Here is a 23,474-nt window from a genome sequence, read left to right as displayed (position 1 = left end):
TTCTATCTCACTTTTTCTAGCTATGGGCTTTTATTACCTCTAATGTACAACACATTTCAGTAAAATTGAAAAGCAAAAAATAAAGATGCATTAAGATAAACTGATAGCATATATAGTTGTGTTATGACACCTAAACCGACAGAGAAGAGTCACATCATTAGATGATTCCGAGGGACAGCTCAAAATTAAAAAGACAAACGGCAGGTTCACAAAGAAAATGAAAGCTAAACAAAATACAGTTATTTCATTTTTAAAACACAGAGAAATGAGACAACCCAAGTCACACACTGTCACTTGCCACAGCTGGACCAACCACTATGGAATAAGCATTTAGGTATGAAACTTCTCTTTCGGTAGGCTGTTCTTTAACAGGGCTCTTGCCAAGAGGCTTGGCTAATTTAACTGTTGATGAGGCAGCAAGCTTTATATGAAATTATCGTCATTGAAAATAATACTTGAAATATTTTGTTGAGTTGGTGTGGAAGGGGCAGAAGACTTCACCTAACTAAAGCTAGAAAAAATAAACCCACTGAGTATCTTGAGTAGTAATAAGCAGTAAGACCATGCCGATAAGGGGAAACATCCTCTATAGGTCCAAACTAACTACTCTGAACTACACCTGACTTCTGCAATGGAGAAAAAACAACTTTCAAGAAGGATCAAGACTACAAGATCGGGAAGTATCTAAAAAAACCAAACAACTCTTTAAAGAGGAATTTGAGTATCAAAAGTATAAGAAGGTGAAGATGTCAGGTAGAGAAAATATCCACTATGATGACACAGCAATTTTAAAAATCACATGCAAAAACCCCACCACATGCCAGTAGAGACCTAAAAAGTGGAAGAAAACATCACAAAAGGCGGAACTGACAAGTAAAGGAGCAGATAAAGGGACAATGATACACAGGGACACATCCCAAGTCTTTAAAACCAATTCCAGATAAAGTCTGGGAAGATAACATCTGCAAAGGATTTTATCTGGAACAAGGTAAATTTGAGGAGAACATCAGGAAGGTCTTAGAGCTTCTTGTCTTAACTTGGTGCTTGTCTCCTGCCCAGAGAAGCAGTGCAGGAGACCATCAGCTCCCTCTCTGGCATGGAAGGGGAGGAAAGCAGAGAGGCTGAAGCACGACCATTCCTGAAAGAGGCAAGGGAAGGCAGGAACAGAGATGCAAAGCACATATTGGGAATGGGAAACTGAAGCATCCCCTGTTGAAACCACAAAGCTCTGCAAGAAAAAGGGCAGACAGAAGAAGAAGGCAGCATTTAATCTAAAAGAGTGGGGAGAAGGGTTGTGAAATTAAAAAAAAAACCCAACACAAAACAACAAACATTTAAGATGACAGGCTTTGGTCTCCCCTCTGGAACAAATACTCAAAAAGCTTGCCTTCAGGAACAGATGACTTGTAATGTCAGAAATAAAAAAGCATTTGAAACAAACAGGAAAGGTTTTGAGGATCTTATGGTGATCATCTAGTAGAAGGTAGCAGATATTTGCTTCAGCAACAATTCCTGAATTACAGATTTGTCTCATGGCAGCCATCTTCCATGCCATTACAGACACACTCGACTGAGTGATTTCTGCTGGATACCACTCTGGAGTTGAAGAACCAAAGGGGAATAGTTTGGGAACAGAAGGGGTGGAGTGGAGGGATGCATGGCAAGATCATTTTGTTTTTCAATAGAAACACTAAACCTCGTGATTTCCACCTGTGCTGCCCTGCACAATGACAGAGCTTCAGCCCAGAGGACAACAACAGGTGAGGGTATGTGTGCGCCTTATTCCACATATTTGACAAGCAGTGTGGAATGAGGTGTGGCGAGAGGAATTTGTAACTCCAGCCCTGGTCAGGAAAGGTGGCTGGACGCCAACCACGCCATGAAGGTCTTGTCATCTAAACTGCAAGTAAACTCGTGAGGATCCTGACACTTTCTCATATTGAGGTGTGCCACAGATACAGAAGAAAGAAATTACATTGCAGCCACAGGGTTTGATAGCCACAGGAATCTCACCTGCCACACACTTGCTGTAACAAAACCTCTTAACCCATCTCACGGTGAATGAGCCTTATGAAATGGTCAGCACCAAGTCGCTTCACCGAGAACAATACACTCTTGCTGACAGCAACTTTACTTGACCAGAAGCAAATCCGGAAGTTTCTCGGAGGCTGACGCTGTGGTAACTGGTGGAAAGCGTCTAGTAATAAGGATGGAGGTTCACCTAGTAGGGACACAGTGAAGCAAACCAGGAGATTCATCTGGGACTAAGAAACCCAGAAGAAATCTGAATGCATGGCTCACCTTAAGTAGTAACAGTTACATCAGAAATGGTTTTAAACACAAAAAAGGAACTGAAGACAACCAGATAAACTCTAATACTCATGTGCAAATGAGAATCAATGATGATGATTGATTTTTATAAAGGGTCTAACAATACAGTGCAAACTAATTCATCCCATCTGAAGCCTGGCAGCATTTGGTATATTTAATTAAAAAAAAAAAAAACAACAACCTGAGTGCATTTTTTTCTTCTTCCCTTTCTTCTGGCTCTTTTGCCCTGCTGACGCTTGTTTGCATTATGTCTATTTTGAGCTAAATTAAATAGGAGAAGCAGAGTTTTGATTCAGTAGTAGCAATAAATGGGGTTAGCCTGGCATTGATCTGTGTAAAGGGGCCAAAGCTAGGACTGCCAGAAGCAAAACATGGTCAGTGAACTCTACAGCACCAAGAGTGACCCTGCAGCTGAATTGAATTCCTAGCCCTGATTACAACAGAAAGAGACTTGCTTTCCTGAACAAAGAGTATTTCAGGCAGCAGATTAGCAAAAGAAAGTCTACTTAACAGCAGACGGAGGAAAAGAATCAGAAATAAGAACCACAGCACACTTCAGAGGATTTTAGAAAGCTTCTGAACAGTGCAAACCAAATGCCTGCCTCATTTCTCATAAGCCAGAATTTGGTCCAAATGCTGAAGAAACAGTATTTTTCTTTTGCATCTCAGTTAAATAGCTTCAGTTAGTAAGCGTACAGCACGGAAGATGAGCCAAAACCACGTTAAGGATAGAACGCTGAAAAAGTTACCTTGCAGACTAAGGACATTTGTCTTACAATCCTACAGGAGAGGAAATCATGTTTACTGTAAGAGGAAAGGCTCCTTTTATAAATCATGCTTAAAATTCAGCCAGCAAATTTATACAGAAGGAGAATTTCACAATCCTTAGGAAACAGATCAAATTCACTTGCTCTCTGGATGTTTGTACTGTTGTGCAATGCAAAACAGCGAGAGCACAGCAGTAAGTCTAGCCTCATGACTACCGAGTTTAATTGCAGTGTATCTACAATGGAGAACAAAGTGCCTCTTATTCCTGCTGCACTGTGAGCCCACTGGATCTCAGGCCAAGCAGGGCTGGTTCAGGCCAGCATTTGGAGAGAGGCCGGCAGAGCACTGGAATGGGCTGCTCCGAGGCCGAGGGGGGCTCGCACCTCGCCCCCAGTGAGGCCACTTCACCCAGTAGGAGCACACAAGGTGTTGGGTGCTCACAGACTGCCAGCACCTTCAACCACTGCTCCCACCGCTTTGGCAGGTCCGTCGGCTCTTCACAAGTCCTATAGTCAGCAAGAAGCTGTCTTGAAGCGCAGCCTTGTCAAGCAATCTGAGGCTGCTGGGCAGCAATGCTTCCTATCCTAATTTTTTTAATCTGGGATGTTTGGGTGGCACCGGGCTGCGTGTCCAGGGCTCACCCTTGCTGGAAACCCTGGGACAGACCAGTCACCCAGCAGTGCAGCCCCACTCCTTGTGCTGGCTTGGCCAGGAGCACCGGGGACCTCAGCCCCCCCGAGCAGAGAGAGAAAAACAGAAAATCACTCATCAACACTGCTTCAACCTTTAATCCATTCCTTTTCCACATTTTACAAGAAATGCTCATTAACGTGTTTCCCTAAAAACAAGGATCACAAAATACTGAGCCAAGTCAAATCCTGATGAACAAGCCCTCAAAGGCCTTCAGCCCATTCTTCCTCCTGCAAAGTCCCACAATGGATTTTTGCTTGCTGCTTTACCAAGTAGCAAGGGACAAGGTGGGGACCCATAGGGGAAAGGGAGGTGATTTTAAAGAGTCTGTCGGAGTACTGACAGCCTGCAAAAATTGTCAGAAATCTGCAAGACAGCACCCTGTTTTTTTAACGCCACTCATTTGGCTTGCCACTCTTATTATGGGTTGATTCCACTCTTCACTTGAGTTTTGCGGTGGCTGCAGCGTTGAACACAGGACATGTGGTTGTCACAACTAGGAACTTGCTGACTGATTTATGGGAACTTACAAACCCACAAAACCAAAAGATATTTGTTATTCACTTACATTCTGAATGTTCCTTTCACCTCTCATTGAATAAATCTCAGGCAAGTGAAAGTTTATTTCTATTAAAGATTCTGTTTCCCTTCTGTAGAAGGGAGCCTAAGCGTAATATACCTTTGCTATGGAAATCACCCCACAATACCTGCCCTCCCTGAAAAGCCCAAGGTCAATAGACTTACATTGGTAACAACATCTTGAAATTAGACTGTCATTTTAACATTTAGTGGGCAGAGACAAGAACAACAGCCTAAGCTTTAAATACATTATGATACCTGCCTGACCGTTCCCTTTAAATGAGGACAGCTGAGGGCTCAGACTCACCATCATGCAGCAAATAGCTGTGCCATTTAGGACTGCTCTTTTTTAACCACTCCTCTCCCCAAGGCTACCACCCTCATTGCAGAGCTGGCAGAACAGACCATATGCCCATGCCTTCTGTGTTCCAATGCGCAGACTAAACATGGCAACTCAAACTGCTGGTGATGAGGACAGCACCCAAAAATTAATTATCCCTTGACCAAGGTTTGCTGCAGCTGCTGAAGCATAGGCACATGGTACCTTTTGCTGACTCTGCAAGGGAGCAAAAGCCTTCTGCAAAGGAGGCGGACAGCTGAGGGCAGTAACATCAAGCAGAGATTTGCCAGGGCTTGTCTGTCAGAGGACAATGTCTTGCATTTTAACCATTTTGGCACATTCCACATTTGGTATTTTCAGGAGCTTTCTAGGATGTTTATGAAACAACTGCAAGGTAGGCAACTAAATTGATGGTGGCACGAAGAATGCCTTCCCACATTCCTCTCCCATACTCTACCATCAAAATAAATGAAGATGTAGTTTATGTTTCTGTAATTACAGCTTGTTAAAAGGAGAACAGGTTGTTAAGTTATGGTAAGAAGTCCGTGAGCCCGTACCCTGCTTTGAATACCACAGCGATGTAGATTTTACCAAATAAAAAGACCAGTCAAAACACTACTCAGAAGGAATCCATGCTCTGATATCCTACAGCATGAAACTATCTACCTTTAAACTAGTCCCACTTATCAAATCAATCAATTGGAAATTGTTCTTAGGAGAGCTATTGCAATGCAGGTGACATGCAGAACACTGTCAAGTTTCAGTTGTTTAATATTAAATAATGAAAGGGTAATATTACACATTTCATTTATGACATTTTCTACCATACATCTACCATACGTCTCCTGCTTTTTAATCCTGCATTTCCACCATTACATACTTAGAGTATTTATACAGCCTTGTAAAACTCCCAACACAAAAGAATAAGCAACAAGAACTTTTCCCCATACATTACTTACCAACTTAATTATGTAATGTAATGTGAAAGGTTTATGCGCACCAGCTGGATCTCATTACAGCTAAGTTTCTGTCTTTTTAAAGTGTACTTTATCTGGAATATTGAAGTTACTGTGAATTTCACTTAAAAATGTGTCGAGCTGGCATACACACAAGTTTATACTGCAGGATGCTAACTCATTAAATAGGTTCACAACCAGTCCAGTTTGTGTACACTTATTTCTGAAGTTTAAAATGCATCAGCTAAATTTAAATATTTAAATATCTGAAGCCAACTATGGATTATTAACTGAACACCTCAGCCTACTTCAGTTTTCCCCTCCTAAGCATCACGGTAACTGGAGGGATGCTACTCCTTGTACAATAAGAAAACTAGCAAGAAAGGAACAGTTTCAAGAGAGCGTTGGTACAACCTCCCAAATGATCAGTGCCAAGACTGAGGAGCTTTATATACCAACATCCATCTAAAAAGCAGGAGTTTCAGAGCTGTGAAGAATTCAGCAATAAGACCGTCAAAGAGGTTATTAAATACCCTGTTGAACCAAAGCAAGCTTGTCACACACTTTGGTATTACCAGTTGAGAGATTCCTGTTCAGTTGTGAGGCAAGAATTGTGGTTTAATAAATGCAGAGAACAAAACCAAGCATAAAAAAAATCATGTGCAGTGATTTTATTTTTGTTGTATATTTGACTGTAATTACTGTCTTAAGTACTTTAATTGCCTGGCATCTCCTCAAGTGCCTTGCCTGTGGGGAGGGGAGGCAGGGCAGCTTATAGTTTGTTATTAATGAATGAAGTACAAACAAGTTTACCTTGTCTGTAATCAACATTCCCATCAAAACAGTTTGAGAGGAAAATGCAAAAAGGTCCATTCATCCCACAGACCCAACGTGATTGTGTTAATAGCTGCTTTTTAATGATTAATGTCCTTCTGCCACATCACTTACACTTCAGAGGGGGACTTGGCACACATCTTTAAAACACCCACACGAGAAGCATCACCTACTTGTCCAATCCTATTCTCTTCAACAGACATCTGCTCTTGGCCACTGATGTAGGGATGGGGTACGGAGACAGACACCCCTCAGGTCTGGCCCCATATGACCTTTCTTGCATGAATTCTAGGTGAGAAACGGGGGTGTGCACTGAGGGGAAATCTGTAGCGAATCTGTAGGGTCATTTACAATTGCTCTGGAATGACATGCATCCAGCCCTTCTCAGCTGGAAATAATTTTTGCCTGGAGCAGAAACAGAGTGGAGGGAAACAAGAACGAGTGACAAAAAGAAGCTCATGCAGGATAAAATAAGATATACTCATCTGCTTCATTAAGAAATGATTAGACACAACATGCCATCAGTAAAAGTCAGTTCAGTTATATGAAGAAGACGGTAAAGCCAGGAGGATGGAGAAGCAAACTGCTATTTTTCACAATCACTGAGAGCCACGGAGAGTGCAAAACTGGCCATTAGTCTTGTTTTTCCACTTAAATTGATACAGGAGTCTGCTACTTTTAGATAACATCACATCCACAGCCCAGCAGACCATCCAGACAGCAAGTGCACCACTGGCAGAGCCAGCTTTCTCACGTGGCCATCAGCCTGTCCTGACAGTCAGGAGCTCACCTCTGGGGTGAGGGCAGCTCTTCCCCCGCCTCATCACTCAGACTGCCAACAGGAGTGACAATCAGTGTCAGCTCTGGTGGCCTGCACTGCCAGGATACTTGTCCACTAGGATCCAGACTGAGACTAATTCTTGCACAAGTCACCGAAAAAACCCAACCAAACAGCAAACGCTTTAAGAACAGCTAACCACTCTCCATTACTAAGATGAGGACTTTCTGCCCCAGTCTCAGGTTAGAATGCTGGTGCAACCAGACTAACACCTTTTACTAGCTTTTTCAGCCATGTAGCCTGTCTCCTCCTTATAGCCTTTAATCAGCTGGTACCTCATCTCCAACACTGCCATCGCCTATCTCTTGCAGCACAACTTCTTACGCTACTGGCATTGTCCCGCTGGCATGCAGGCTGCACAGTGCTTGCTCCAGGGAGGCTTTATCTTGTGGTGGCCACTTCTCACATACATCCCCACCCCTCCACCCCCTAATAAAACAGAGGTTTAATTTTCAAGTCAAAACAAAGCCAGCAAATTTGACCGTTTCTCCAAAACACAATACTACTGCTTTTACAACAGTGCTCAAAGTATCCCCCTACCACTGCCAACAAGCAGATATTGTTCATCAGGTGAACACTTCTTGAATAAGTTTCTTATAAAGTGCGTAACCATGTATCTTGATGTAGCTGCATATATAAAGCTTGGAAGCAGACGCTGTAAATACTGATCTGAGGTCTCCTATCATTAAGATGCAGAGGCAGAAACTTCATAGAAACAGACCTGAAAAGAGCCTGTATAGAAGTTTAGAATATATTTATGAAAAAGTGGGGTACAATATGATAGCAGCACGACTTCTTCTCAAGAATGGGTTACTGAAAGTTAGCATCCAGCCACCTACCACCAGAACCAATGAGAAATTCCTGACTTCTCAGAGATATGACCCTATATTTGTTTCCTTAGAGAAAAAGATGTGTTTTGATCAAACACGCCACTATGGCATTTAAGGTCGTCATATGTAACATGAACTGACCACACAATAGAAATACAGGCACTAGTGCACACAGAATAGACTAGCATACACAAGTCATTTCGGATGCAGACAGCTATTCATGGAAATACTTCAACAAACTCAGGATTCCACTAGGAAACTGCGAGTCAGATAGACATGGGGAAAAAAAAAAAGACTCTCCAACTGTCTCCTCTCCTCTAAACCCTGAAAACTTCCCACGTGCCTCCCCATCACGCAGCGGAGCTGCTCTCTCTGTTTAGCATCCAGGTGGGATGAAGCTGTCTTTGAAAGCAGGAATCCACCGGGGTTCTGCTCAGAAATTTTATGAAGTAGCTTGAAAATTAATGGAGTAGATGACTAGTTTATACAGCGCTTTGATCAAAAACATGTTTTCCCAACTTCCTCACTGAGTTTTAATAAGATGTGAATGAGAAACTGATTCGGACACTTTAGTTTACAAGGAGTATTTCAAGTAGCTTGAGGAAACCAGTTTATTGTCCATTAGGCATAAAAATAAACACAATGCTTAGAGGCTGTTTTACCACAGCGCTGAAATGGTTTTCTTTTGGGATACATATCCAAGAACCAATGCTTACTCTGATACAAAACTCTACAGGAAACCACTGGTTTAAATGTCACATTTTTTAAGGTTAAGGAAAAAAATCTTTAGATTTTCGTTTCCATATGAGGCAATAATACAACGTACTTAAATTAAGTCATAATAATTTTCTTTTAACTAACTTTAAAGTTGAAGAAAACCAAGACTCCCTGCCCCCCCCCACCCCTTCAGTGTTCTTTTACATTTTCCTCTAGCATTTCTACTCTAAAGAAAAAAAAAAAAAACCACAATTATTCTTTGCCATCCCTCTGGGTCTGTCTGTTCCTTGATCAAATCTTTCTTCAGTGTACCTACTACATTTGTTATTTAGCATTAGAAGAGAAGGAATTTTTTTAATCCTAATTTCTTCTTCCAATTTTAGCCCCTCTCCAAACAGAAGCATTATTTCCCACCCCTTGAATCCATTGAACTAATCTGGCAGAAGCACATTTGTATACAGAAATTCATCTAGTTTCCAAACTGATGTGCTGTAGCAAGATAGCTGGTAAAGTTTGCTCACCCTGCTTTCCCTCCCCTTCTTTTCCATTTCAACTTATTTCCACATCTTTTCCTTCTCACAAAATTCATATGTTCTGCCTTCAAAACCCTGCTACTACAGTTATTTAACCCCTGCTTTCTGACCTCTGGATAGGTTCATAAGCCCATCTCTGCTCTCCTCTCCTCCCCTCCTAAAAATCTACTCCCTTCAGATAAAGGAGGCAACAGCTATTTCAGACCACTGTCATTAATGTTAAAGAGAACAAAGGGTTTTCAGACTGGGGCTTGTGTTGAAGCTTTTAGGTTTCAAAAGAACTGGGGGGGAACGGATGAGGAATTTCAGTTTTGCCTTGCAGTATTCAGTCTTCTTGTTTGGAGAAAAGCCCGAGAAGACCCAAGAAGCCCAGAGGCGCGGGCTGCCAGCAGCAGTGCCCAGCGTTCCTGCGGCAGCGCTGCACGGTCACGGTTCCAGCGGCACCGTTCCTTTGTGCTGAAGCCCGAACCGACCTCTCGCAAGAAGGACAGGGCCACGCAGGACTCTGCCACCCCACGCGCAGTGCGAGGGGACGCTGCTGTGAAGGTAAGGGTAGCTGCGTAGTTGTTGCAGCTGTCACTGGAAATCTTCACAGAAGAATGCCAGAAAAACACCACACCAGAGCATTTTACAGCAAGTAAAACCGGTAAGATCATAACCCTGCGGCAGAACAAGTGTCCAGTGGAATCCATCCAGCATTTTACAGAAACAGAAATGCCTTAATAAGAATATTCAGCTAAGTTACTAAGCACAGAAGGGGGTAAGTGTGTTTTGCTGTTTTAGCAAAAATTCAGACATGGGCTTGCAAAATCTAAAAAAAAAATATAAATTATCAGCTATTATATCTTTTCCTAGAAAGATATGGATTTGACTTGATGCTTTGATACCTCTCAACAATTAAAACACTACACAAACTTCTGAAAGTGTCTGCCGTACACTTTACATGAGCAACAGTTGCTACCACATCATTATCCTGTTCTACAAATGTAGCCTACTATTATATTCATGATCTTGAAGATATCTATTAGCCGTTCAGAAATGAATATACTGTGTGAGGAAAACAGACTGGTTAAAATTCCACTTTAGCACAGACAGGAGGCTTCTTTTCCTACTGAATTATCATAGTAAACTTTAAAAAACAAAGACGTGTTGAATTCTCCTCTGTACCATGGGGATACGTAGTAGTGTACATACACACATTTACATAGTAGTGTAGTGCTATGTCCATACACCAGTACAATGCATCAGCATATCAATTATTGTATTTAGTATTGAGTCATTCATTGTACATTTTAAACTCAAAATCCATTTTGACACATTTGTACTTGCTAGTTACAATGAACCTGGTTTTCCTTAGCTTTTATTTTTGTTTACTTCCTCACTTTTGATGCTTTTCAATACATAAAACTGAAGGGAAAAGCTTGTATCTGAAAGTACTTTCAGTGGAAACATTTGCATTCAGGTCTTCTGAATGCCCTATCAGAAAGACTGATAATGTTTGGGGTTTTTTTTTTTTTTTTTCAAACCAGCTGACAAATGCAGGTGCATTTCAAAATTAACACATTAACATTCTCCCCAAAAAGGTAACTTGCAAAGATAAAACCAGAAATAAGGCTGCTTTGCAAGTGTGTCAAAAACCCTAAAAGGAAGGCAAAACTACAAAGTTCTGAAAGGAATTAAAGTTGTTTCTGCTTTTTAAAAATCAAACTGTAACTGTGTTACACATACTGCTTTGGATTGGCAGCAGCTTCAGAAAGCCGATTTTGCAGCAGTTTTTTTTTTTTTGCGTCTGACACTGAAACCACATTTGTCCCACTCTGCCCATTTTATTTTCAAACAGTACTCGGGCAAAAGAGTCAGAGTGAAAGGCTGGCGGATTTGCATTGCCATCCCTGCTAAAGAATGTAACTTTCTAAAGTGTTTGTGCTGGAAAGAAATCATATTCCTACAAACATCAGCCAGTTCTAGAGAACTTAGTTCTCCTCACGTGGTTTCATGGACCACAGAGTTTCGCATTATCCCTTTTGCCTCCAAGAAGTTATTTTTCCACTCCCAAGTTTGCCAGTCACTGATTAGTGTGCATTTTCAGAGGGAGAGGGGCTTCAATTTTCTTTCAGATAAACTGTATTTTCAAAGAGAGAAACCCAGCAAGATTCAGCACTACCAAATTAAGAGACCAGAAAAAGTGTAAAATATACTAAAAGGCTAAACAGTTCTTTCTGAACAGGTTATTTGCCAAAATCCACATGCTTAGAGCATCTTACATTTTCCCCCTCTTTAAAAAGCATTTTGAAGAATTGAACAGAATTGTGAACCTGCTCTTGCAACAGTCCAGGGAGAGCTTCCAGAAACTAGTGCTATGAGGACAAGAAAAAGACAACATGTTTTCTAAACCCAAGATGGAAACTAGTACTGATAAACTTGATGAAAGCGTACACAAGGCATCATCACCCAATCACCACAAATGTGGTCTGCTATAATTTTCTAGCTAACTCCTGTAATAAACAACTGCAGCTGCTATCACTGTCGTATCTGAGAAAAGGAGGAAGAGCACACAAGCATCCTTTACGTGAGCACCGCTCATCACAAAATTGTTCGAAACACTGGGAAACAGTCAGAAAGGCAACCAAATCAAGCAGTTTCCCCTCTTTATCTGACATTCACACTGTTCATACTACACCTGTAGGTTTGCCTGTTACATCTGTGTTCCCATTTACACTTTCCAATTTGTCAATCCAACTCTCACAGTTAGGTCCTCCTAATCTGGCATCAAAACTATACGGGTTTAATTACAGCACTTCGGATGACTCACATACTTCTGAGGAGGGTGACTTCAACAGAAGGAATTTATCAGGCACGTCACAGGTAACAGCCAGCCCTTGCAAGAAGGAAGGAAGGAAGCAAGCTATGTTAGCCTACTTCACCTTCCTCGCTCCTCCTCTTCCTCACATTTCAGGCACAAGGAGGAAACAGTCTCAACCCACCCCAAGCAGAGCTGAGATGAGAAGGGCAACACGACCGGATTTCCCCTCTTTCGTGCTAAACCCACATACCCCATGTTCCCATCCCCACGTTGGCCAGACACACCACAGGCTTCCACTGCTGCTTCTCCAGGGGAGACTTAAGCCAGAGGATGCTCGGTAATTAACTGCTGATGATTTCCTACTGCACCTGAGAGCTTCGGCGCTGCTCCTTCGGGTGCACTGCGGATACCTCACCCACGCAACCAGCTCAGACTGGCAAAGCGAGCACAGGCTTCGCAACCAGGAACCCTGGATCAGAGTGAGAGCTCAGGATGACTACACTGGACCTTAATAACTCATAGTCAAAGCATCAGACACAGTATGCTGTCCTCACTTCAGATCAACCTCTCCCTGCCACTTCTGAAGCCTCCAGAAACACAGAGAGAAAAACCAACAATGGTGAAAAAATCAGCTACATATACTACTACGGTGAGTAAAAGCTCAGGATTCAGCTGAAGGGTGTTGAGAAATTGCTCTTGAAATTTCCCCAGCAAGCCTTAATTTTAAACATAAACACACATATGGAAAAAAAAAAAAAAAAGAGCTTAAAATACAATGTTTTAGGGAAGTCATTCATTTATGCATCACATTTCTGACAGACACGCGAAAGTACTAACAGCGTACACAGGTGCTGATTTGCAGGGAAGCCAAGAACTGTGGCACCTTCACTGGAGCTACAAAGTATGAGTCCCAGCTACACAGCATCCTCTTCCTTTCAGTCTCCATACCGAAACCAAACTAAAACAAATGACAGCATCATCAGACCCAGTTCCTGGGCACTTTAAGAAGAGGGTGAAATGAAGCACTGTGTTAGAGAGAAGCCAGCTCAGAAATCACCCTGGCACCTCCACAAGATCTTTGGGACAAGAAAATAGAAGGAAAGCCAAAATTCATCCTCACCCCTCACCTCCTATGAGATTTCTGCCCTCCTTTTGCAAGGACAAGTCCTCCAGCCTGTGTTACCTGAACAGCACCTACCAAACATTCTACCTACCCCCATGAGCTACCCCCACTACCAAAAAAACTACTCTCAAACCTCCTCTCCTACCCTCACCCTGGGGAAGCTTCACCACAGGATTTATAGTCCATTCCTCCCTGTAGATCCCATCAGCCTTGTCTTCCTGGACTCCTGTTGTTCCCCAATGGAAAACCAGGAGAGTATTACAGGAGAAAAATCAGTTTCACACTGCTGGTGTCACTGAAGAGAAGCAAATACCCCTTGCCAAAAGCTACATGATAACACATCACCCAGTTTAAGTACCACAAACACCGCAAATGACATCAGCACAGTGCACCACTCCAGCTACCACATGAAGCAAGTCAGAAGTCCCGAGGAGGTGCTAGCTCAGGTATCCATGCACAGGACTGTTATACGGAGCAGATGTACCCTAAGTACACAGTGAAAAAAATGTTTTCATACATTGGTAAAGCGAATAGGGCTTAAAATTTTCACTAAATTTCAATTCAATTAAAATGATCTGTCCTAAAGTGTAGAGATGCATAGGTAAGCATAGCAATTAAAATGTGTATCCTGCATCTGTGCACCACAACTTTGATTATTTCCCAAACTAAAAATGGCATTAAGAACACATCAAAGGCACTCGTTCTCATTAGGGATTAAGTCTTTAGCAAGTTTGAAGGTTTTCAGATCAACTAAATAAAACTGGCTGAGTGCAAAAGCATGTGAATTTCTAAAAGCCCAGAAGAGCCATTTTTCCTTGTGGATAATCCCCAAAAAACAACCACAACAGAATTCAATCCCATGTCTTCCAATGTTACTTTTAGATCAAGGTATTATGAGACGTTTCAACCCCTTCCTCACTCCCCCCTAAAAATGCCTGGAAGAAACTTAGAAAGCATTCCCTGGAAACATGATTATATATTTTTACTATCACAACACTAATAAATCTCTTTTACATCAGATAAAATGCAGTTACCAACACTTGTCCCTTGGATAAAAAATTATCTTGCACATACATATTTGGCTACATGCCCTTAATGATTTCCTTCTGAAAAGAAGGGTGCATTTATTGCTTCAGAAACAGAAAAACAAAATAAGAAAGAGAGGACACGGGGAAAAAGATGAACAGAAGGGCTTCGAAAGTGACTGAAAATCTACAACATCGCTAATTAGGTTCCAGCTTCTAACACAATAGTGGGTGTACCATGGTATGTTATCAAGTTTATAGCCAAGGGCACAAGACAATACAACCCCACATTCAATTTAATTACAGCCTATGGCTTCTGCAGTAGTGGTGTGTTTCAAAGGGTTTAAGCACTCATTTATTTCTACACCATACATGAAATAAGGCAGCTCACTGTCATACAGACTCACCAATTAGACTGAACAGTTTCTGATCTCTTGCTCTCTAGAAGGAGAGCAGTGGGCAATGGGAAATCTTTTACAGGATACACAGAAGACTTTCTGTTAAAAAAAAAAAAAGCAGCTCTCTGCTGCCTTTACATTTGTGCATTTTATCTTTGATGTGCACAGAGGAATAGTACCAACATAGTCATTTCAGATTCAATAGAATTTTCTAAAGTGTCAAAATACAGCAGTGCTTCAATGATGCTGTTTTTTCCTCCCAATTGTACTAAAAAGGTCATCTTCATTTGAGTTATACAAAATGGATCGCCTCTTGCATTCTTACCGTCACCGAAGGCTGGACCAAGGAAATTTTCAGACTAGCTCACATGATGCAACCAAATGAAAGGAGTTTAATTTCTAGAAAGTAAAAATATATTGAAAATGAAAGTAATAGTGGAAGAAATCACCATCTGAAATAGTTACAAAATTTGGTACCTCCAATATATCATGCCAATGCAACTAAGAGGACCTGCAAAGACAGTATTGGACTTTAAACTTCATAACCACAATTCTAAACGTGTGTATCGAAACACCATTCTCACATCTGTAAAACACTCTCCTGAGTCACATTAAATCAATTTCCTCCCCAACAGCTGATCCAAAATGGACAAACTTCAGTCTAGGACAGAACAAGCAGTTCCCTTCATTCCTTCCAGTGCATACACTGCTCCCAAAGCTGTATACGAGATCACTAAGCTTAATCTCTGTTCTGCTTTTCTTGTACTCATCTTGGGAAACATTCACATGCCTACCAAACCTCATGTTAGTTATAAGGAACATAGCCCGGGATATCCTACTGTCTTCAAAAAAACACCCATCTCTGTTCAATGATCTTTAGAAGCACTTAGTTACAAACAACACTGACTTTTACAGAAGAGAGCAATAGCCAGGATTCATGTGTTTCGCTATGGAGATTGATAAGAAAGCTGTCTTTGGGGACCATATTTGACACCCCTGCTAACCTATCCCCTGCCTCCCGATGATTTCAAAGCAATTCTGATGTCTGTCAGGTACAATAGGTCCCTTCTACAGTTAATCACTTTACACATCTCTAACTTAGCAGAAGACTAAAACCTTTCCCACTAAAAAAAAACCACAAACAACCACAAAGAAACAAACAGTAGCCTCTAAGGTAGGTACAGTTTCTTTAACTGTAGGTTAAAAGTTCTTTTAACCTTCACATTTTAAGATTTCAGCCTCAGTGATTCTTTTAAATAAGACACTAAGTAAATCCTGGATTTTCTCGCAGCCTGGGATAATCCATTAATCAAAGAGGATGGCACTAACTAGGCAGTAGGGCAGCCAGTACTAACCTCTGAAACTAGATCAACAGAAGTACTGTCACAAGAACTAACAAGGCACTTAGCAGTCATCAGTCTTAATAGCTACTGTACTTTAAGCCTTTAAGATAAGGATATTGCCCCATCTATTATCTGTATCGAAATAAAGCCTAGCATCCTAAAGCTGCCATCCTAAGCACCCTTCCCTGAAGCTGTCTGATGAGTTCTCCTACTCTGTATACTTGGAAAAAGTCTAGCGATGACTCTGATCAGAGTACTACAAATATTTGTACAGAACGGAAGCCCTTTTTGTGGCCATTTTATGGAAGTGCAGGATGTCCCCAGATCAAGGATCAAGTAGAAAGATTCTTATCCACCTCCAAAAACAAAGAGTAAAAAGAGCTAGAGTAACTTAATAGTTACTTTGATTTGTTCTCAGTTGTGCCTGCTGTCTACTTGTATTTGTCATGTGCTACTGTTTTGCCTCCTTTTGCAAAACCTGCAGCCAGAAGTAGATTTCTGGTTCTGGTCAAAGCAAGCCCTTCAAAGAGAGCAGAAGGCAATGAAGAGACATGTGCCAGATAAAAAGAAAACAGAAAGGGCAGCTCTGACTTTAAAGCACGAGTGAAAAAATTAAGGATTCCCTGGAACAGCTAAGACAAATGCACGTGGCTCATGTTTTAATGACGGAGTGTTTGGTAGATAACAGCTGATGAAACTCTTCACAAGCAGCCCAGAGAAACCTGACTGAGTTAGAGAACCAATGTAACAGAAGCATTTTCACATGACATGCCAACTCTCCTCACTCATGGCATTTGCCAGTATTTTCCTACACCTATTTTTGGTTATTACTACTGTAGGAAGTTCAGCATGTACCACATCTATAAATCTCAACAGCCACCATCACCTTGTAGCATCAAAAGCTTAAACTTTAGCTATTGTTCATCTTTCAGTAACGTGAGAGACAAACAACAGCCAAATTACATCCCTCTGTCATCAGCTTGAACTGAAGTACTGCTGTCAGTAGCAGGAAAATTGCTACAGTTCAGAGCAAATAAGGACTGAAAAGAAAGTTGTGCCATGGTGGCACAGTGCTGTATGCTCTAAAATACACGCTATAAATCAGGGGTCCTCAAACTATGGCCCGCGGGCTGGATATGGCCCCCCAGGGTCCTCAATCCGGCCCCCGGTATTTACAGAACCCCCTGCCCCCCCCCCCGCCGGGGGTTGTGGGGGGAAACCAAGCAGCCGCAGATGACTGCCTGCCACTGCATCCGCGCGCCGGCCCCCTGGTTAAAAAGTGTGAGGACCCCTGCTATAAATGCTGGTCTCAAGGTTGCAACCTAAAACAATAGCTGGATCAAGACAGTATGTTAAATGTACCTTTCCTTAGCTCTGGAGGAGGCTCCTACAAACCCAGTGTTGAAAAGACATCTTGCTAAAACAAAAGGCGGCAGCAACCACGACAGACAAGCATAAAACTGATATCCTCGCTCAGACTCTTTACACCTAAAGTTTGTAGCCACTGCAAATCGAAGATATCCCATTTGGTGCCCTCATTTAACCTTTTCCATACCTTGCTTAATGCTATCAATGCTATAAAAACGGAAGGGGGGGGGGGGGGAGGCGGGGGGGCATGCATGCACGTAGTATAGAGATGCTAAGAAAACCACTCATCACACTACCATTTTTTCACCAAGTTCATGAGGTCAGCAAAATCCTTCCCTGGAAGAATAATTACAAAGACAACCAATAAACGACAAACTTAGGACTTTCATGTCTTCCAGGAATCAGTAATATTTGTCAACAGCGGAATTTAGTGTCACGTTACTTGATGAGATGCATTCAGTAAAATGGCCTGGAAAGTCTTTGTTTATAATTAAGCAATAACGATTGAAGGCCAGGGCATTTCCTGGGGATTAATGACTGGCTGGGAGAGTCAATGGCTTCAGGCAATGCCTTGGGCCATTAACCCCAGCCAGTCATTAATTTCCCCAGGAAATGCCCTGAACCTCGATTAGTGTAACTATTATAAAATGTAGCTAAGGAGAGAAAGTTTAGCATTAACATTCTCCCAAGGAAATCTGTTCCACAGCCTGTATTTTTTTCGTTTTGTCACATCCCAGAAAAAGTGTGTAAGTTAAAACTGATGACAAGAATCGGCAATTAAAAAGACAAAAAAATTAGAGAATTTTCCTTCTCCTAAAGACTTAAATTAATGAGTTTTGAAGAAAAGGCAAGATTCAACTACAAAAGTGGCTGGGCAGCTTGTTTTGCTCATTAAACTGTGAACGGCAATGAACACTTCCATGTAATTGCTGCAAAAACCTCACACTGTCTAGTATCCTTGCTGATTGCTCATTTTCTTGATACACTTAAGAAAACAGCGCATGCCTGTGTACTCTGTAATCTATTTCAGATATTTCTCCTTTTCTCCCCATAGTCCGCCACTAATGAGAATTACAGCTCCGAATGCTTCACATAGGAAGCACAGCTCTGCAACAAACAGTACAGCAGCTGGATTTCTCGTCGCCTAAGCTTTATGCAAGTGTGAAGAGATTTGTGGGCTGGGGTAGAGATCAAGGTCTCCAGCCTGGTGACTGAAGGTACCAAGACACCTCATTTAACAGGTTAAAGGCACGCATACGCCGTTACCGCTAACTGGATCAGAACTGCTCTTCCCCTTCCCATATTCGTGTGCACTGCTGCCCTAAAAGTGCTAAACTATGCCTGAAGTTTCAAAATTACTTTCAAGGTCATTAAAAGTGAGGCAAAGAGGAGTCTAGGGTTAAATACAGCGAAGAGCGCCAGCTTATACCTGAAATAATGAGCTAGAACAAAAACATTATCTGCACATAATCAAGCCTCTAAGCCATTCAGAGACACCAGATACGCACAGCAAGAGATCAAACTACAGTACTGCACTGAAGTGGTCCAAAAAAAAAAGCCCCTGCTAGAAAGGAGAGGTCACAGGTATTCTAAAGAACATAGAGGTTTATGCAGGCATTCACTGGAAGCCTCACTCTCCCTCCCCCCAATCAGCCTTCAGGCGGGTTGATTAGCTGGCAAACTCTTTGAAAGGGTCAGTCTGTCCAGAACTGGTATTTCCACTTGGGAAACAGCTCAGGCATGTCATATACCTGTGCCCGCCCAGCGCCGCGCTCTGGGGCTGACAGCCGCGATCCCTGTTATTACTTGACACAAGAATGTCAGGAGAGTTTTGTAACCGTGCAGGGCAGCCAGCAGTGAAGTTCTTGCCTGAAACGTGGTATTTTATGGGGCGCAACGCAACTGGATACGCTTCACAGACTGAGTTAGAATGACATCCAAACTTCAAGCCAATTGCAGAGGTGCAGCGAGTCTTTAATTGAAGTGATTAAGCTCCGGCGCTCAGACACCCCAAAATGAAGGTTCTGTCGGAGGGGATGGGGAGCAGGCACCAGCACTGTGCCGGCGCACAGCAGAAGGGGTCCCCAAGGCACGCATTAAGGCACAGCTCAACCGCGTTTTTGACAAGACTGCTTTACCTCAACGCAACACATCTAATGAACTTGGGCTCGTTCCACAGTTCAGCTGCACCTAAACCCGTTTAATTGTGCTCTTACTGTATATTTCGCCACTATGGTAACTAACGCAACTAAAGCCAATTTGCCTTATTAAAAAAAAAAAAAAAAAAGAAAAGAAAAGAAAAAAAGAAAAAAGAAAAAAAGAAAAAAAAAGAAGAGGATCACTGCCAGGAAACAGAGCAATTTTAAATAAACAAATACAAGATGAATGCAATTGCCATATTAACCCTCTTGTTAACTTCTGAAGTTTAAAATTACACCCTCATTACTAGTGTGTAATTGAGTATTCTCCCGGCTGTTTCCTGCATTTGAGGTTATTCAAATAGTTCATTAGCACATCAAGAACACCACACACACTAATGATACCTGATGCCCTTATCTACGATTTTGGCCCGTAACTCACATCGCCCGCAAAAAGATAAAGAAAAAAAGGGGGAAAGAAAGAAAAAGGAGGGAAAGAGAGAGCCTGCAGGGCAGCCATCAGTGCTGCCGCCGAGGGGGCGCATGGCAGCACCCAGGCACCTCTCGCATCTGACCCACTGGCACGCAGGCAAGCCAGTGGCCACCAGACCGGTGGCGGGGGTGGGGGGGGGTGAGGAAACTGGGGGGCGAGGAAGTTGGATAACTCGCAACAGGGCTCGTCGGGTGCCTGAACAGTGAGTCACCCCAGGAGGCACCCCGGGGCTGGCAGTGTGTATCGGTGGCCAGCCTTGGGAGCGGTGGGGAAGAAAGGAGGGGTGCAGTGGGGGCTATGTGGGACAGGGTGCAGGGGTGCCACCTGTTTGGGGTTTTTTTCTCCTTCTTTCTTTTTTCTTTTTCCAGTTACCTGTGTGGGGGAAACAATAGCAGGTGAAACTACTGTGGGTGAGGTGGTGCTTCTGTGCCCATTGGCTTCGGGGAGGAGGTGAGGCAGGGGGTCGTGTTTCACTGAGACCACCACCACGGCAGGCGCGGCAGCGTCCAGGGGCTCAGCGGGGCGGCGGCAGAATCTTTTGGGGGAGGCGGAGGGTCCGCATGCGTCACCACCGGCTGCGGCCCCCGCCGGGAACACTGCCTCGTAGAGTGCCCGCTTGGCCGGGGCCACCGCGGCCACTTCTGCCTTCACTGGCGCAGCGTCACCGTCTTTGGGCAGCACATAGGGGTTGGTGGCGGGTGGCCGGGCCCGTGGTCCACCATTCAGGGCAGCAGGGGTGTAGCAGCCCCCGCCGGTGGGGTGGTGGAGGAGGTGGTGGTGGTGGTGGTGGTGAGGGGGGTGGTGGTGTGGTGGCTGTGGTCCCTCCAGCTTGGTGCCGATGCCAGCGATGCTGTTGAGGGTAGCGATGGAGACAGCGCCGATGCAGTGGTTGGTGTAGGTCTTGGAGAGCTTGGCTGCCTTGGAGAGCATCTGCATGCGGGTGCCCAGGAGGTTCTTGCCGATGGCCTTGTTCTCGTACCAGGTGATATCGCCCTCACTGCAGTGGTCCCGTGGGCGCTGGAAGAAGGCCTTGCAGAGGGGGTTGCGCTTGGAGAGGTACTTGACAAAGCTGGCATAGGGGCAGAACTCAGTCCCAGTCTCATACATTCGGGGCAGGTTCTCCTCGTCGCTGCTTTCCGCCCGCTTCTTGCTCCAGGAGGACGAGCGCGACTTGTGGTAGGGCCCCAGCGCCTTGAAGTAGACAAACTTGCGCCCATCCTCATCCACGGCCAGCCCGAAGGAGTCCTCCTCCAGCTCCCGCTGGTTCTCCCGGCCCCGGGTGCAAAAGTACATGCAGGTCTCGAACCAGACCTTGTTGAGGAGCCCGAAGGGGCTCTGGGTGCTGAAGACGCTGCAGGTGTAGAGCTTGCGGAGGTCGGCGCGGGTGATGGCCTGCTTCTGCACCACCGGCCCAGCGCCCTGCTCCTCCAGCTTGCGGATGACGGCGGCCAGGGTGAGGTTGGCGGCGCGGAGCTCGGGGTCCTTGGTGAGGTCGAGGGTGCGGCAGTAGGGCGGCTCGTTGAGGTAGCGGTTGAGGGAGCTGCGGATGCTGATGAGGGAGGACTTGGAGTAGAGCTGCCCGCTCTTGGAGCGCGCCTCGGCGTAGAAGGAGCGCAGGACCCGGCAGAGCGCCCCCTTGTCCATCGTCTCGAAGTCGGGGCTCTGCGCCTTCTCGCTCAGGTACTCGCGGAAGATGCGCACGGCGTAGCGGGTGGCCAGCCGCGTGTTCTCGCTCAGCCGCGCCCGCTCCGGCCGCTGCAGCAGCAGGGCCGCCTCCAGCTCCGCGTCCTCCACCGTCCCCCCGGGGCCGCCGCCGCCGCCGCCCCCCGGGGCAGCCGCCGCAGCGCCCCCCGGGGCCGCCCCGACGCCGACGCCGCTGCCGCCCGGCGTACGGCCCGGGGCGGGCGGCAGCGGCTCCGTCTCCTCCTCGCCGTCCCACTCCAGACCCATGTCCTCTTCCTCCTCCTCCTCCTCCTCGTCCAGCAGCAGCCCCCCATCGGCTCCGTCCTCCTCCTCCTCCTCCTCCTCGTACCCCGTTATCTGCACCTCCTGGATCTCATCCTCCTCCTCGCCCTCCTCCTCCTCGCCGGCGCTGCAGTAGCGGTGCGGGCGGGGGGCGACGCCGCGGCCGGGCGGCCGGTCCCCCGCATTGTTCCCACCGCCGCCTCCGCCTCCCCCGCCGCCGCTCCACTCTCCGCCGCCGCTGCCAGGCATTCTCGCCATATTGCCGTCTCCCTGCCAGTCCTCGGGCAGGGCGCATGCGCTATATTGGACCGCAGCGCTGGAGCGCTTTTGTGTTTTAATGACCTTCAGCTACCGGGAGGCAAAGCCGGGCTCTTAAAGGGGCCGCGCTCCCAGTGGCGGCGGCGGGGAAGGGGCGGGAGGGGTTGGGATGGATGGGGAGGAGGCTGCGCCGCGCCAAGGGGGAACCGCGGGGAAGGGAGCGGTACTTACCGCGCCCGCCGTTCACCTCGGGTCCGTCCCGTCGAGCAACGGAGATGGGCGCCGGGGGTGGGGGGGACCCGCCGGGCCGGGGCGGACGGCCCGGCCCGGCGGTTCCCCCCCGCCTCTGGCGCCCGTCCCGCCTCTCCATCCCCCCAGAAAACCCCAAAATAACAAGGCACTCTGTGTGCGGAGCGGCGCTCTCGGTGGCGACCGACTGCCACCAAGCAGCTGGGACAGAGGTCGGCACGCCTCGCACCTCCTGGACCCTCGCACGTCCTCATTTCACAGTAACTTACAAACAAGCATAGGAAAGAAAAAACCCCACCCAAAAAACTCGGGCTGTGCTTGTCCGGCAGCACGGCTCTACCCCGGCAGGATGCTACCGGAGCGCGGGCGGCCCCGGCTCCCGCGGCACCGCTCGCCGCCGGCCTCGCACCTTTAGCCAGGCGCCTGGATTTCGGTCGAGGGGCTCGGGAGGAGGCGGCTGCGCGGGGCTTTGCATCCGTGCGGCTCGGAGCCCGCCCGGGAAGAGCCAGTTGGTAGCCGCGGCGCTCGCTCCGCTTGCGGGAGCGCCGGCGAGGTTGGCTGCAGAGAGGGAGAAATTAGCACTCGGGGGGCTGCCGGGCGCCGCGGGCGGCCCTCTGGCTCGCTGCGGCTGCAGCCTTGAGGGCTGCTGGAAGGCCCTCGGCCCCCCGTGCCGCCGCTGCCTCCCCGGGCGCCCGGCTTCCCCCTCAGATAGCCCCTTCCGCGGCGGGGAGAAAACCGAGGGGTCTCCCGCAACCACGCCGGCGAGCACGGGGTCCGGAGCCGCCGGACCCGGCGAGGCCGCTCTGTGGGGTGTCTCGCAGAGGGGGAGCCCCCGAGGAAGCCGGCGCGGAGCCCCAGCCCTGCCCTCCGTCGGCTCCGCGCCCCCCACCCCGTG

The 23,474-nt window shown here is 45.8% G+C and overlaps 1 protein-coding gene across 6 annotated transcripts in view; it reads right to left on the bottom strand.

Moving 5' to 3' along the window:
* Positions 1-23,474, bottom strand: part of KCTD1 (potassium channel tetramerization domain containing 1) — a 106,548-nt gene that overhangs the window by 50,175 nt on the left and 32,899 nt on the right. The window contains exon 1 of one of the 6 annotated variants that reach the window (XM_055799426.1): positions 22,989-23,430. The exons of 3 other annotated variants lie outside the window; for them this stretch is intronic. In XM_055799426.1, the coding sequence (XP_055655401.1) occupies positions 22,989-23,054 (66 nt within the window). In that variant the 5' untranslated portion in view covers positions 23,055-23,430. Of the gene's footprint in view, positions 1-20,479; positions 22,462-22,561; positions 22,661-22,988; positions 23,431-23,474 lie in introns of those variants that run through there. 2 more of the 6 variants (XM_055799428.1, XM_055799424.1) reach the window with 2 other exon arrangements.

The sequence above is a fragment of the Falco peregrinus genome, chromosome 3, assembly GCF_023634155.1.
Source record: "Falco peregrinus isolate bFalPer1 chromosome 3, bFalPer1.pri, whole genome shotgun sequence".
In the NCBI taxonomy this organism is placed as follows: Eukaryota; Metazoa; Chordata; class Aves; order Falconiformes; family Falconidae; genus Falco; species Falco peregrinus.
This window is presented reverse-complemented; position numbering and strand designations above follow the sequence as displayed.